The sequence below is a fragment of the Rhopalosiphum padi genome, chromosome 4, assembly GCF_020882245.1.
Source record: "Rhopalosiphum padi isolate XX-2018 chromosome 4, ASM2088224v1, whole genome shotgun sequence".
In the NCBI taxonomy this organism is placed as follows: Eukaryota; Metazoa; Arthropoda; class Insecta; order Hemiptera; family Aphididae; genus Rhopalosiphum; species Rhopalosiphum padi.
Window position 1 is genome coordinate 12,627,260 of NC_083600.1, and position 16,828 is coordinate 12,644,087.

At 30.9% G+C, this 16,828-nt stretch overlaps 2 protein-coding genes and 1 long non-coding RNA gene across 5 annotated transcripts in view; 2 read left to right on the forward strand and 1 right to left on the reverse strand.

Moving 5' to 3' along the window:
* Positions 1–818: 818 nt before the first annotated feature.
* Positions 819–2,315, forward strand: LOC132929877 (uncharacterized). Its single transcript, XR_009662169.1, has 3 exons — positions 819–1,036; positions 1,463–1,621; positions 1,972–2,315. It is a non-coding gene; the product is annotated as an uncharacterized LOC132929877 (long non-coding RNA).
* An 8,514-nt stretch (positions 2,316–10,829) lies between these two features.
* Positions 10,830–14,453, forward strand: LOC132930959 (atypical kinase COQ8B, mitochondrial). Of its 2 annotated transcripts, none has more exons than XM_060997084.1 (10): positions 10,830–11,010; positions 11,079–11,302; positions 11,950–12,028; positions 12,088–12,407; positions 12,471–12,699; positions 12,762–12,886; positions 12,956–13,319; positions 13,464–13,666; positions 13,781–14,117; positions 14,184–14,453. In XM_060997084.1, exons 2-10 carry the CDS (start codon positions 11,120–11,122, stop codon positions 14,273–14,275), a joined length of 1,932 nt encoding a protein of 643 aa, XP_060853067.1. In that variant the 5' UTR covers positions 10,830–11,010; positions 11,079–11,119; the 3' UTR covers positions 14,276–14,453. The 2 variants fall into 2 exon arrangements, with proteins under 2 accessions (XP_060853067.1, XP_060853068.1); XM_060997085.1 differs by having other exon boundaries at positions 11,088–11,302.
* Positions 14,454–15,152: 699 nt separating this feature from the next.
* LOC132930960 (forkhead box protein N2-like) overlaps positions 15,153–16,828 on the reverse strand; it is a 43,064-nt gene continuing 41,388 nt past the window's right edge. For both annotated transcript variants that reach the window (XM_060997087.1, XM_060997088.1), the window contains one exon: positions 15,153–15,909. In XM_060997087.1, the coding sequence (XP_060853070.1) occupies positions 15,669–15,909 (241 nt within the window). In that variant the 3' untranslated portion in view covers positions 15,153–15,668. The remainder of the gene's footprint in view (positions 15,910–16,828) is intronic.

The following is a 16,828-nucleotide window of genomic DNA, read 5'->3' on the forward strand; positions in this document are numbered from 1 at the left end:
ATAATAAATAATTGTTTAATATTTTAACTTTTAATTTTTTGTCCGAGAAAAGGGATTTTTCCGTTCGGTGGGGGATGCACGGATAAGGTTCTCCTTTTCCTTTTTATTATTATCATTTTTATTATTCTTATTCCTAATCTTATTATTATTATTTTATTCTTATAATAACTTTTATTTAAATTGTGCGTTTATCGGCGATTGCACTATTGGGGTTTCTACGGTTTCTCATTGTCTATCACAGAACACCGGGTATAAAAGGCCCGGCGAAACTGTCATTCACTGTCCGTCCTCCGTCGTAGCAAGACCCACCCCGGGCAGACTTGCGCGATTAGGGAAGGCATCTGGTATCTATTGACTATTATATTTTTTGATCTTTAACATATTATGTTGCCTGCACATTCCATTGTTTGTTCTCGTATTATTAAATAGTGATTTTATTCATACCTATTCGCAGCTCTAACATTTCCTTAGCTCAAGCTCTGGTATGCACAAACAAAATTCGACCTTGGCCTTGTTCCGTGGCCTATAATATAAGTCTGACACCGTTCGGGCAGCGCGTCAGTGGTTGGTTTGTTGCGTTTGCGCGAACACTGATCGTCACATCTGTATTAAATATTTGCGTTAATGCATATTTTATTTTTTCTGTTTCCGTGTTATGCGATAAACAGTCATTCGTAGGAATACGTTATTCGTAAGTGTTCAAGTATGTTTCCCAAACAGAACGTATATTCGTAAAACCCCGTTTCCCTGTGCGTTATCGTCATTGTCGACATATGCGCAGAGCTACGGCGGGTTACGTTCCGCAGAAATGACAAGTCGCGCGTACGTCTTATCTAGCGAGCATATGGCACAGTTCCAGTGACTCGTCAGAGTTCCGCGTTACGGGTGTATCGCTCTCGTTTGAGCTGCCCGTCTTGTGTGCCGCTGTAATGATTTGACAACGCGTGCGATTCGATTCTGATCCGATTATTCGGTGGCTGCGACGTCGTTGAATGACATACGAATCTGTTCGAAACATTGTACTCATTACGAAAACGTAAATTTTTTTTTTTGATAGTGTTTGTAAAATTGTAACGTATAATAATTGTTTATTATACAAGTATTTTTTTTTAGTAATATTACATATGTCCACGTTCATTTAGTTAAGTTTATTATTTATAAACACCTAGTTATGAATATTTTTTTTTTATTGATTTCCTATAAAATATGAGCAATTAACTCAACTGTGGCCAAAAAAAAAAAAAAAATGAATGATGTTAAAAATGAATTAGTGTAAAATTTGTTGAAAAAAACCAGCCTAACGATTGATTATATTAATTACCTATTATTATTAACCAATTTTTTTTCATAGTCGATACAAATTTACAAATATTATGGCTAAAGGTTATAGGTTATAGGTATATTTTACATCAGAAAAAACTGATGATTTACAAATTCACTACAGCAAATGTTTCATTTCCAGCGTTCCGTTGCAAATAAATAGAAGGGGTATGCAAAAAAAAAAATTACAAAAAGGCAGACTCCTTCCCCTCACGTCCACCCACAATTCAAGCACTGGTATACGATGTCATTTATCTGCTAGCTGCACACGTAACTTCGGCACGTGTCCCACGTAATATAGGTACGTATATCGACGCCCCAGTTCGAAACTGCAACACCTCAAAAAACCTTTTTTTCGGGTATAACGTTTCAAAAAAACTTACAATTTTTAATATGTTATAAATAATTGTGAAATCGAGATAGAATGACCAAATTTGGTATGCAGCATTGGTTTAATAGTCTGAATTTAACATTACCTTGCTTTTTTAATTTTATTTAAAACGAAATAAATCATATATTATGATCTTTTTAGTACCTACCTACCTATATAATGTTTGTTCCGTACGATGTATGAATACTGTTCTATGAAAATGTTGTATTCAGTACTTATGAAAATTATTTTTGTGATTTATTTTTTTAATTGCTTCACAGTTATACTGCCAGTAATCACGCCTATCTACAGGGCCTGTTTGGCCAATGACGGCCCAAAATATTAATATGGCCCTATTCAGAGCAACACTAATGACGCCCGTACTAATGACGGCCAGCGTCGTGGCCGAAAATTGAAAACAGGTGGAAACAGAGTCCTTATGGAAATCTTGGGGCGGCTCCCTATTCGGCCAAAATATACCCTTCCCTTTTCGGCCAGTGTCACTTTTCGGCCAAAACTTACTGTTTACTTTTCGGCCAGCACAGTTTTAACAACTTATGAGTTATGATTATATCCAAAAATGTGATTTTTTTTTTAAATTATTACCTACCTAATACTTTATGAAAATATGATAAAATAAAATAATATATAATAACAAAATGTTATAATATAATACATTATTCGAATACAAATATAATAATAATAAAATATGCATTCAGTAGCTTTATTTTTTATAATTATATGATATTTGTTTGACAAATTTGTAACGACATATTTTATTATTTTTATAGTCTTCAATGTAAGCTTCATTTCGTTGATTTTAGGTTAATACCTATATAGTTAATATAGTTATATCAATTAATAAAGAATTATAATTAATACCTTATTAATTTTTATTCGAACAATGTATTATATTATAACATTTTATTGTAACATTTTGTTATTTTATCATATTTTCATAAAGTATTAGGTAGGTAATAATTTAAAAAAAAAATTACATTTTTGGATATAATCATAACTCATAAGTTGTTAAAAGAAAACTGTGCTGACCGAAAAGTAAACAGTAAGTTTTGGCCGAAAAGTGACAGTGGCCGAAAAGGGAACTGTAAGTGTTGGCCGAAAAGTGACACTGGCCGAAAAGGAAAAGGTACATTTTGGCCGAAAACGGTGACGCCCAAATCTTGTAATGTGGTTTTATTATGGTATACTTCACACGCTTATTTTAGAAAAGCCACAACTATTGAAAGACTGTGCTACTGTTGAAATTAGTGTTACCTATTTATCATGAACACATAATCTGCATTGTGATTGCTAAGGTTAACCTTACAAAATTTCAATTAAAAAAGGGTGGGCAAGTGGGTATCGCTCTGCTGTATGGTATAGAGATGGAGAGTACTGAGTATAGCTAGGTCAATATAATGGATGTGTTAAATTTGAATGCAATGATAGGCGTATCATTGTATACGAAAAACGATTCTGAACAGAAATGATTTGTCAGTCTAGGATATATTATATTATTTACTTATATTTAAATTGTAATATATCGCGTTATATAACGCGTTTTACCCATATCGTATTTTACCCAATTTCCTAAAAAATTAAATTCCATACGCTCATAAAATGTTTTCTATATTGACGCTAGAATTTTTTTTTTACAGTTATTAGAAGAAAAAATTAAGCAAAATCTTGTGCTGGGTTTTTTAATCTTAGGTATAAAACACAACAATTTTATGAATTTTCAACTTCAAAATTCCTGCAAATTTTCGTGATTTTGACATATAAACTTTAAATGTTTATAAACAAAAATTGTTTTAATTTTTGGTTTTTTTTTTACTATGATAAGTACAACTTATAATAAACCTTGTATAAATTTTAAAAAAAAAACTTAGAAAAATCGAAAATTTCAATTGTCTATAAATAACTTTAAAAAAAATCAAAATATTTTTAAAATTTAATCGTACATATATTAGGCTAATATAAATTATAAACATTTGGTGAAAATTTCGAGTATTTATACAACGATTCGTTTTTGAGTTGCAGCAAAATAAAAAAAATCGTTTTGTCGAAAACTAATTAACCTATGCGTAAAAATTCCCGTTATTCCGTTACTTTTTTAGGATTCTTCCTGACGCTTTTGAAAACTACTGGAAATATTTTACTTTTGACTCCCCCTCCCCTCGAAAGTGGGTGTCGTATTACGCGAAATTGGCGACAAAAAATAAGTTTTATCCAGCTCAAAAATTGAAAAAGATGTGACCATGTGTAAGTTGCAAACTACTCTTATATTAATAAATATTACAATAACTTTTAGATAATTTTCTTCTTTGAATTTTTTTTCGTACGACCAGTATAAAGCAAGATATTACCACAAACACTATTTGTTTTTAGTAAAAAAACCTATATTTTTTAAAAAGTTTGTACTTTTTACACACCGTGACACGATACGTGAATTTGGCCTAGGCCCTTGAGACCGCTCGGATGAGCTTCGTCATATGTATGCGCAAGCAAGTTGCATTCTTTCAAAAAACTATGTAGGTCATAGGCGTAAATTGAGGGGACTTAGGCGGCTTAGTCACCCTACATTTTTTTAAGATTTTCAAGAAATTTAAGGTTATTTATGAGAGAAAATTATAAAATGTAAAACGTAATTCTTAATCAAGATATCTGATAGGTATATGTTATGTGAACATTTAAGCTTCATGTATGAATTTTGAATTGTAAATTTATAATCAAATTAAAATGATTGGGCCTGTTCTATGTTTATAATTTTAGCCCCCTTTTAACAAAGCAAATTTACGCCTATGACGTAAGTAGGTACCTACTGGCTACTACCTAGTATGATTGTCTCTGTGTGTAATTATAATAGATTATTAATATATTATACCGTGGTTATGAGAGATAGATTTAACGTTATTAGACCTCCACACGCGTGTACGATGACTTTGCGTGCTACTACTTGACGCATGAACTCTTGCACCTGTTGACAGAACATTTGAGTTAGTGGCGTTAGTGAAAAGTATCAGAAATAATTTTATAATATATATGTTAAATATTATACTACTTTTTTTTTTAAAATAAATAATATTTTTAATTATATCTACCATGTCTAAAAAATATTAATATAATATAATATTGTTGTTGTAAATATTTTGTGAAAAGTCTACAGTGATGTATAGGTATTTTTGAATAATACAAAAATAACAAAATTTATTTTTAGTCAAAAACTACTTTTTGTGTGAAAAATCCAATTTTATCTTCTTTTTTTTGTTATCTTTTCAATTGTTTAAAAAAGTAGGTACCTATGGACATTTTTTCATTTTCGGCTTTCTAAAAGAACTAACCATTAATTTAAACTAAATTTCCAACCAGAAACCGTCCTCAAACAGACAGAAGTGCCATATACTGAAAAAAATCTTAGTTGTGATACTAACAAATTTGATTTTTTAAATGATTAAAATATGCAACTTAAATAACCCTAATACCCTATAATACCATCTATAGTATTTTATACAAACGTCAAACAACCAAACGTTTTGTTACAAGTAACAATATTAATTTATTCTTGTAATTTAATGTTATGTCATATACACTAATTAGTAACTACTATGTAATAGTAATGATGTATTTTGTATCCACTGCTAGAATGAAATTCTAACTGTTTGTATTGTTTCGCCAAGTATACCTATTATAAAAATTGAAACGAAGCAAGAATTAAACAGTGCTTGTAAACAAATAATATTGTTTTAGCCTTGCAAGAGGAGTCTGTTAATGTGCAACAGTGCAATTAAAATATATTATAATAGATATTGTAATTTATTCCATCATTGTTAAAGGTAAGTAGGTAAAGGTAACCAATAGTTTTTTTACAATTATTTTATTTATTGAAATTATCAATAGAAATTTATGATGCTACTGTAATTTCGACAATTATTTAGTGAAGTATACAATATAAAATAAAAATGTAAAATTAGAGTAGTGAAAACAATACATTATGGGAAACCAGGATGTGTGCGATACACGCGTCACACACACACACACACGTCATACACGTCACTCACACATCTATAATCTATTCATTCTATTGGGCATAGTATTCCGCATTTCCAGTATTACTACAATCAATTATAATTAATTAACGATTTTACATCTTCATCTGGCGTTATAAATAATATAAATATTATAATATTTAAATACCCAAATGACAGACAAAGACAAATATGTCACTGTCTGCTTAAATGCATGGGATCTTTCTCAATATATTCAAATCTTTCGAGGTAAGTCTCAATACATTTAAAACTAGGCACGTACCTACATATTGTTTAAAATTTAAACATTTATATTGTTTATTTAAACTTTAAATTATACCTATAGGTAGCATAAGTAGACATTTACACTCAGACAAAACTAAATTTTATTGGCCTGCCTCAATTTTATTCTGCGTCAATATAGCTAAAATGTAATAAATATATTATACTAATAATATTATATAAATAATTTATTGTTTTAATCTTTATATTATAGTTACTGTATAACATTACTTGACAGTTGTAAGATAATAATCGTGGATTTAAATTTAAAAATATATATATCACTGTCTTATTATAACTTCTTAGGATTGTGATATAAGTAATAAGTATAAATTATTAAAAAATAGTAAATATTACGTTATTAATTTTGTTTAATATTTAAAAATTCTTAATTTCAAACTTAAAATAATTTATTGATTTTAAAATAACTGAATACTATAACAGTTTATATTAATTTTTTTATGATTTATTACTTACGGCTTTATTAGTGTAATTAAAAATTTGATTTTAATTTATATTGTATAACTATTATAGGTAGTATAATATACTTACATAAGTTATTATAAATTATGGTGTTAAAATTAAATGTACAAATTGTATTTATTGATAATGACAGTATATAATATTCAAAGTGAAAATGTATTACCTGCAAATTCATCAAAAACCATTTTTTTGGAAAACCTATATTCTGAGCGCACGCCGTATTTGTAGATTTCGAATGGTTTAAGATAATGTTATGGGTTATATCTATAGTACTATAGGTACTATAGTAGTACCTATATATAGTATAGTGATATAGTAAGTATAGCTGTTTAGATTATATTTTATATTATTACCTTTATCTTATTTTACCTACACTCACCGCTTCAATTTCTTGCATTTTACTTATGTATGGTTCTCCAGATAGTCGACTTTCTTTGAAAATATCCAACAACAGTGTATTCAAATTGTCAAACATTTCACTTGACTATTTAATAAAAAAAAAAAAAATTTTAATTTTTAGTAGGTACACAATTAATTATTGTATTTTATTTTAATAGAATATTAGGCATGATTTTCCATATTATATCAATTTTATAAAATTTATATTTATTTATTATTGTTTTACTAAAAACTTATGTAGATAATTATGAATAGTTATATTAATATGTAATATTATCAAATATTAGCCAATCACACATAATTTAATTAGTATACTTGAATAGTTTAATCTTTATTTATAAATTTCATATAATCTCATTAAGATCAAAAGAATTTAAATGATTATTTATTTTAATCATATTATATTATAAATATTAATATAATTCGTTTTACATGGATGGACGATAAGAACTAAGAGAAATGATGAAGTATATATTACCTAACTATATGAAAACATATTTGGCGATTATGTATTTTTATATGGATGTACTGATTTTTATGATAATTTTGTACTACAATTTACGTTCGCTTCAAAAATAAATTGTGACAAATGTTCTAGTTTAAGAAACTCTCCAAAAAGTTGAATTTTCCAAAAACTATCATTAAAGTAATCAGGTAATATTACTATATAACATATTTTCCACTTATAAAATATAGGGGTCTTGGGGACGCAGGGATGAAGCGAGCAGAAACAGAAGAGGCCTCTTATTATGTATTTAATACATTATAACAATATGCATTGTATGCTTCGTGGTTTTTTTTTATACTTTTACAATACAGTGAATTTAATTCAAAACTGACGGTTTTACGAGAAAATATAAATATTAAAATATAATATGATAAACGATAATATATTATGCAAATACTTGGGCGGCCAGCTCGTCGCACGTGTACGCCAAATACGTAAACTGTCCGAACCACGCTATCAACTGCACGACGACAGCCAGCGACATGTTGGTCCGCGCGTCCGAATCGTCGGTCAGCCGATGGAACACCGATATGGCCACGTACGTGACGCGGACGGCGGCCAGCAGGACGGCCGCCATGAGATCGACGCCGTAAGCACCGCACACGCCGCCCGTCACCAGCCCGGTGATCCGCCAGTGTCTGCGGGCCAGCTGCGCGATGACGTCCCGTTGGCGACAGTTCTCGTCGTCGGCATGGTTGACGCTAAGGCGGTCGCCAGAGGATCGGACGCGACGCAACTGCCCGACTGGCAACAGGTGAGTTATCCTGCAGTTGACCGACCGCATGTTATTGTTAGCGACCACCAGCAGAGCGGCCGCGGTGCCGTGTGCGGCGACTGGCGCACAACTGGCCACGGCGGCCACCGCGATCATAACGGTGCGCCACACGCCGTGGTGACCGGACGATATCACGTTCGCGGCCATCGCAAGCTGTGCGACCGGAAACGCCACGATCAGATACGCGTGCCACGGCATACTGACCAGCGACGGTTTTTCGGCACTGTCGCCATCACCACTGCCAACGCCGTCGTCGTCATCCAAGTAACCGGCCGCGACCGAGTTCAAGCACTGGACCGTGGACTGCCGGCGCCACGTGACGGCCGCCACCAACGCGCAGATCTCCGACGTCCTGTCCAGCCAGGCGACCGCGTAGTACACGCACGCGTACACGCACCACACGCCACCGCACACGGTGTCGTAGCACGAGGCCTGTGGCAAGTGCGTGATGGCCTGCGCCGTGACCGGCCACGTTTCCACGACGATCCGATGCGCCACGGCCGCCAGGCAGACCGCGTTCCACGCACGGGTTCCGGCCAACCGCCATCGGCCGGTCGACGCCGCAGTGGCCGTGAACTGACGGCGGTCCGCGGCGGTCTCGGCCAACACCAAAACCCCGGCCACCTTGCCGGTCCAGTACACCAAGGCGGCCCACATGATGCTGTATGCAGTGCGAGTTGTCGTCCCGTGCCGGCGCAGTCGTCGTCGTCTTAATAGCTGTGCGCAGTGATTTGCGAGGCTTTGCGCGATTATTTACAAACGTAAGACACCGCGACAACTAAAAAATCATTACCACTGTCTATACTGGTCTTAATCCTTATAATTTTATGTTGTTATTTCATTCCGAAGTATACGCCCGTCCTCGTAAGTATGCTGTAGGTTAGTACTTAGTATACTGTACAGCGAATACTTATCACGCGCTCACGCTGACTGCTGCGGTACGACGGACAACTGAGTAAAATTATTACTCGAAGAACTAAGAAGAACATATAGTATTATTATTTGGGCGCTTTTAATATACTTAAATGGCTACAATAGAATAATATATTTTTATGATATTATATGTCATTCCAATCTTCTTAAAATCATATACTTATCGCATTATTCCCGTGAAATTCTAAACGCTTATGAGTTATGAGTATAGGTACCTATATATTACTAAAAGTATTAAATTATTAATATCCAATAATGTTATTGGTTCGTTTACTTGGTACTGAACTTAACATTATTATACTATATTATCGAAGTACAACATTTTAAATATTTTAAGTTAAACCATATTAGTTTTTTATATTGCTCATATTGTGTTAAATATTTAATTTTTTTAAACCAAGTGCCGACATAATGGGCGGCCGGACAGGTATATCAAAAGACAATAATAATACAATATTATTTTTTTAGGGGCGTATTATATTTATTGAGTTATGACGATGTGTGATGATCAAGGCGATAAGTATAACCTTCCAAAAGTTTTTTTTTTATTATATTTTTTGAATGAATATTTTTCAATATTTGTTTATTAATTTATTATAATATAGGTATCCGACCTACTACAATTTAAAATGTCATAAACAGTTGATGAAAAAAACTGATTTACATTCTGTAATAATATTGTAACAAGTGCGTTTTGAAGACGTACCTACATGGCTACATTAAATAATATTTAATACACATTTCGGCCGTATTACGTTGCCTGCCTTCAAACAATGATTTCGAATCCAAAGACCGACCAATCGTTAGGATAATAATATTCTGATCATCTTATGAGTTATGACGTGCCTTATGTATTACCTATGTAGGTAATAGGTATGTATAATAAATATTAAATAAGTAGGTAGGTACCTGTTGCGTAGAGATATCTATATTGCCAAATGTTATCATTATGTATATTATATTATATCGGTTTATTGTTATATCCGTATATCGATATTGTTATCGGCCTGGCCGGTCTGGGGTACCGACGGGTTTTTCGATTTTTATTATATGGTCAGTCAGCGAAAGATATAAGTCGTAAAAGTGTCGACTCCGCTCTTAGAATTAAAGGCGTTAAATAAATCTAAATTACTTATTATTTCATAACAACAAAATTCATTATTTATTTTATTTCTATACATTCATACAGTCCACTAATACTAATCCTATAACCGGTGTAATTTTATCACGGCAACAGTACCAATATTAGATACAGTTGGTGGTGGTTAGTAGCCAGTGCCCTGCAGCAGTATAGGTACCTACCTAGGTACACATTTTTGTAAGAACTAAGAAATATTTGAATAGACAGTATCAAAGAAATTGCATCTCACATTGAAATTATGGTCCGAATTCTGATGATTTAATTTGGGTCATTGTAAAATGTGTCCCATTTTTAATATTATATGTAAATTGTGTCCCGGGGATATTTTATACAAACACATAAAACAATTTAGGCCTAAATATTTTTTATTTGTACGTAAATGTACATAAACCTTTTATTACATTTATTAATTTTTGACATTTTTTCTGGATTTTATTTTTTTAGTTTCATTTAAATTTAAATAATTAATCTTTTTCAAGGTTGAATAATAAATTATAGTAATACATAATACATTAGGCTTATCAAAGTTAATTGATAACAATACTGATATCTGAGATAATGATTTATGGGTAGATAAACACTATCTAGTATCTTTTTGACTTCTCGGTCGACATATTCTGTCAACATCTTGGGTAATATTTATGTATAGCCGTATAGGTATATTTTGTAATTATAGTTATAGTTATGGTATTCACTTTTACCTCAGCAATTAAATTTCTTTCTTTGTAAGCTAAGGAACTATTTATTTTATTTAATGATACATAACTGTAAACCGTAAGTAAAGCAAATCCTACTAATTATAATACTAATTAATACTGATTATTGATGTGTTATATATTAAGAACAAATAGAATTGCACAATAGTCACAAATCTTTTTTAACAATGTCGGCTTCAAGAGGTACAGATGCAACAAGGGTGCTCAGAGGTGCACAAATGGTGTTGGACGAAATATTTAAGGCCAATGAACTTGTATGCAAAAAGAACATGAAAAACTGTAGCATTACAACTGCATTTAAAGATACTACAGTTCAATTTGCCGACAGGCTTGGAGCAGCTAAATTAAAAGTAATGCAATGCAATTTCTATAATTTATAATAGATGATGGTGAATATTTTAGGTATACTCTGTGTATACCAATAATTCATAGACTTCATTACCCGTGCTAATAATATAGATTAGATTAACAAAAAATATTAATTTAATAATAAAACATTAAACCGGTATAGTTTAATTTTATGTATTATAAAGGTATGTTGTGACACTATAGTATAGAGTATAGACCGATAACAATTAAAAACATGATAAACATTCCCATTTTGCTAATCATACAGAATATTGATCCAGTGTTTCCCTAATCCATCACAAGCATAGCTTAACTTTACCACTTTAAACTTTTTAGGTTACTCAATTAATGTATTGCTGTAGTAATGCAGTATTTAAGTAGTCTTTAGTAAAATAATTATTTACTGTTTCTATCCAGGTTTATTAATGACTTATGTGTTGAATAATTTCTGTTTTGAGTATTATATTTTCATCTTTTGTCAACTTTAAAATTATTGGCTCTTGTTAAGTTCTTTGATATGGTCAATTAATATTGAGTTATTATGAGCCACTAAAAACATGTATTTTTAGATCATGACTATATTTTATCTTTAAGCAAAATATTTTTATTGATGTGTTGATTTATGTTCATAATTGTTTTTCTTCTATAGCCAGAAAACATCACGAAAGAAGTTTCTGAAAGATCAGCTATGGTATTTGAGGGTCTGCGAAATATCATCATTATGACACGTAAGTTATTAATACTAAAATTCCAACAAACATTATTAATTCTATATATTTGTTTATAGTCCAGCAAAATAATCAGTCTGAAGAAACTATATATCCTAATGTAATAGATATTGCACCTCTTGATCAAATTCCTAATGAAGGTCAAGCATTAAGCGGACCATTTAAGGTTCCGAGTGATGTATTGAAAAAACATTGTTTCTATGGATCTTGCACTAGAGATTTGGTTATTGATCCACTTAAACCTAATATTATTGGACAAAAATTGTATTATAGTAGTAATGGAAACGAATCAAAACAAAGTGCAACTGATAAAAGTAAAAATGAAATTAAAGAAAAACGTAAACCAACTGTTAGCAAAAACTCAAAACCAAAACAACAGGTTGTTTAGAATTTCTTAGAATTGTTTAAGAGTATAAAACTAAATTCTGAAAACAATTTTTAGTTAAGTGGTTCTGCAAAACAGAGAACTGTGCCATCTTCACATATTGGTCGAATGTTGTCATTTGGTGGACTTGCAGCTGGAATAGGTATTGGAGCTGTTACAGAAGTGACAAAACGTACACTAGGAGTTAGCAAATCCACCTTAAAAGAGGATGGTGGTTACATGGAAAGTGCATTTATATCTCCAGAAAATGCTGAACGTATTGCTAATACATTATGCGAAGTTCGAGGTTTGTTAATATTATCATACAATTTTTAAATATTAGTATTTTTGATTTTTATTATTTTCTAGGTGCTGCTTTAAAAATTGGTCAAATTCTTAGCATTCAAGATAACAATTTATTAAGTCCACAGTTGCAGAAAGCATTTGAAAGAGTGCGCCAATCAGCAGATTTCATGCCAACTTGGCAATTAGAAGTAATAATGAATTAATTTTTGTTTGTTATTACTTTCCAAAATTTTTATTTAATTATTTTTTATATTTAGAAAGTATTAGCTAAAGAATTGGGTACTAATTGGAAAGAACGTTTCAACACTTTTAATTTGAAGCCTTTTGCAGCTGCATCTATTGGTCAAGTACATGAAGCTACCATTAAAGATGGAACTAGAGTTGCAGTTAAAGTTCAATATCCTGGTGTTGCTGATAGTATAAAGAGTGATATTGATAATTTGGTCGGTGTTATGAAAGTGTGGAATATGTTTCCAGAAGGCATGTTTATAGATAATATTGTTAAAGTGGCTAACAAAGAACTGTCTAATGAAGTAGACTACATTAGAGAAGCAGAATGTACAAGAAAATTCAGAGAGTTATTGGAACCTTATAATGATTATTATGTACCAAAAGTCATCGGTAAGTCTTGCAACATTATATTTTTTTGTAAATTGCCATTGACCTGATTAAAATAATTTATAAATTAAAATGTATAACTTCAAAATGTTATAGAAATTACAAGCCTATATGATATACATTACTTAAAAGATGTTTTTATTTTAGATGAAGTTAGTACCAAACGTATATTTACATCTGAATTAATTGAGGGAATTCCATTGGACAAATGTAATAACATGGATCAGGAAACCCGTAACAATTTGTGTTTTTTAGTGTTACAATTGTGCCTTAAAGAGCTTTTTGAATTTGCATACATGCAAACTGATCCAAATTGGGCCAATTTTTTTTATAATGAAAGGACTAAACAGGTAAATTAGTATCATAATTAATATAATATTTTATTGTTGATTTCAAATATAATTATTCTATTCATTTCTAAAATATAATATTAAATAAAGAAACTGAATTGTTTTTTAATTCAGTTGATTTTATTGGATTTCGGAGCAACTCGTTCTTTTGATCAAAAGTTTTTAAGTGATTATTTAAGAATCATTAAGGCAGCAGCAGACAACAATCGTGAACTAGTTCTGAATTTTTCCAAAGAAATGGGATTTTTAACAGGATATGAGTCAAAGGCAATGGAGGAAGCTCATGTTGATATGGTAATGATTATGGGAGAAGTGTTTCAGTATGATGGAGAGTATGATTTTGGCTCTCAGAATTCTACTAAACGTATCCAATCACTATTACCAATAATTCTACATCAACGATTAGCACCTCCACCTGAAGAAATTTATAGCATTCACAGGAAATTATCTGGTAATATTATCAAAATTTTATTATATTTAAAATAATAAAAGATATGGTTATTTCTTTTTTTTACAGGTATATTTTTACTTTGCTCCAAATTAAAAGCCAAGTTTATGTGCAGAAAATTATTCTTTGATACTTACGAACAGTTCAAACACAAATATTAACAATTTCAATGGTAGTAATTTATATATATAACACTTTTAGATGTTATTCATTTACAAATAAAATGTGCAATTGAGGAAAAAAAGATCAACATTTTAAATTTTCTAAATAATATATTGTTTTTATTGCTTTATTATTATTATTATTTTTTTATTATTAAAAAGTAGCATGTTATTATAATTACAATTGACTAAATTTTTGAATCAAAACAATTACTAAAAATACTATGGTCTATATGTAGGAAAACAGTTTTCCTTATAAAGGATTGTTTTTGTAGCTTTTAATAATTGAGTACCTACAACATAATTTTGGTGTATAATTTTTTCAAATAGTTTATTTATTTAAAAATAAATAGACTAAGGTTTGACTAAAAAAAAAAAAACACATAAATCTTTAAAAAAAAAAACAATAATAAATACATAAAAAACAATAAAACTTTATATATTCATAAAGACAGTGTTTCTTCATATTAATGTCTTTTATTAACATAACACATTAGTTTTTTTTATGAAATATAAAGAAAAAAATTCATTAGAATAGAGAGATACAAAAAAGAAAAAGACTATTATCTTGTAAATACTTGTAAAAATGTATTAATATAGGTATCAGATTTTTTCATTGGTATGTTGTAGCATTGCTTAAAGCAGAGAGAGGTCTCATATGTATTACTTCTCCAAATTCTTCACTATAAAAGTATAAACATGTGCTATTGTTCATTTTGAAGTTCTTGTAGGTAATAGAAATGAAAATTATTAATTGTGTTGATTGTCTCTGAACACTAATACTTCATAGAAGCACATAAAACTAATTCTTTTATAATTTTGATATAAGTTACTAACGATCAAGAGAAAATAAAGTTATAAAAAAAAAAAATATATATAATATATTAATATATTATGTAATTATATATTTATCATAAGAATAAACTTAACAAAAAAAAGATATTAACAAATATGGTGAACAGCCTGGCATTTTTCTTTTTTTTTGTCGAAAATATCAATATGGTTTGGTCGTACCAAAAAACAATTAAAAATTTATTTATTTTTTAAAAAATACTATCACAGTGCTTCCTAAGAGCAAGAAGACAAAAACGTTCAATTAACAATACATAATATATTACTCGAGAGAAAAAACTATCACCGTTTCAAAAAATACCTTTTACATTTATTTTTTTATTATTATTTTTTTAACTAACCCGCACGATGTAAATCATTAAACATTATTGTTCTCATTAATTTAATAGTTAATTTTCTGGCGGGAGGGAGAAGTTCTTTCTTTTCTGCAAGTATAAATAAAGTAAATAAACTATTTTAATCTGTGTTACGTATAAACTAGTCAACAAAATGCTAAACGGAGTAGGCTATATTTCATTAAACGCCGCAGTCGCGGTGCGTTTTATCTGAATTTGTCCTTGTGATGTTCGATGATCACCGACGCGGGCTCGTTGTTGTTGTCCGTCGACTGTTTCTTCAGGTACATCTGTCGCAGGGTGTCTGTGCACTCTCGTTTAGCATCGATGCACTCGACGCTCGAAGAACGTTTGCGTAAACGGCGGGTGGTGATGCCGGCCAGGTTCAACAATGCGTCAGCGCCCTCGACTATTTTACGACGTTCTTCTGCGTCCTCTTTGCACAGACTGCAACGGAAAACAAAACGATTATAAATATAAATCCAACCAGTCAAATTCCGAAGGGGAGGGGGCTAGACGAGTATATAGATGCGGTTTATGGATAGTTATTATAGGTAACCTACCGATGTTTCTAAACTCGGTGCAATCGTGTCATTATTTCCTATTTTACATCCTGTTGTCCCATTTTTTTGCGAATAAATCGACAATGCATTTATTATACTATATTAGTATATAATTATTCGTAATTAAAATCGTTTTCGTTTTTGAAAGAATCCACCGCGGGCGACGGGAAATATTTTTTGCATGCGACGAATTGAATCGTTCGGATAATCAGATTAATATATTAAAACAGCATAAGAGAAATTTCACTATTACAGCAATATTTTTTGTTATTTAAAATAAATGATAAAGAGAAAAAAAATGACATGCTATGGAATTTTGAATATCTATGAGAGAGGGTTTTAACAATTTTAAAATTGAAATATAAATGAATATGTTAAACTGCGACTATGTAGGTACCTGTAGGAACATTGCAGACGTTGATGACGGGTTAAAAAATGTCTAAATGGTTTACTCGAAAACTATTTTAATTATAACATGGCTATTAAACCCAAGTGCCTACTTAGTTCGTTTCGGGAATAATTAAATCAGAAAATACTGACTACCTGTTATCATTTGAAAAACGGTTTAAGGTATGAAGACAGTAGATACGTATTAGTCTCGCTGTACTATACAGTTGTATGAAAAACGATAAATTATTAATTATTAGCAAGTAGTAAGTACTAAGTACCCATAATATGTACATTATTTATATTTAACACGCTACAAAGTTGTTGGGAATTATTAGTGTAGTAGTTTGTTGGTGTACATTGTACAATAAGGAATATATATTACGGCGACATTGCGACAATTTGATGATAATACG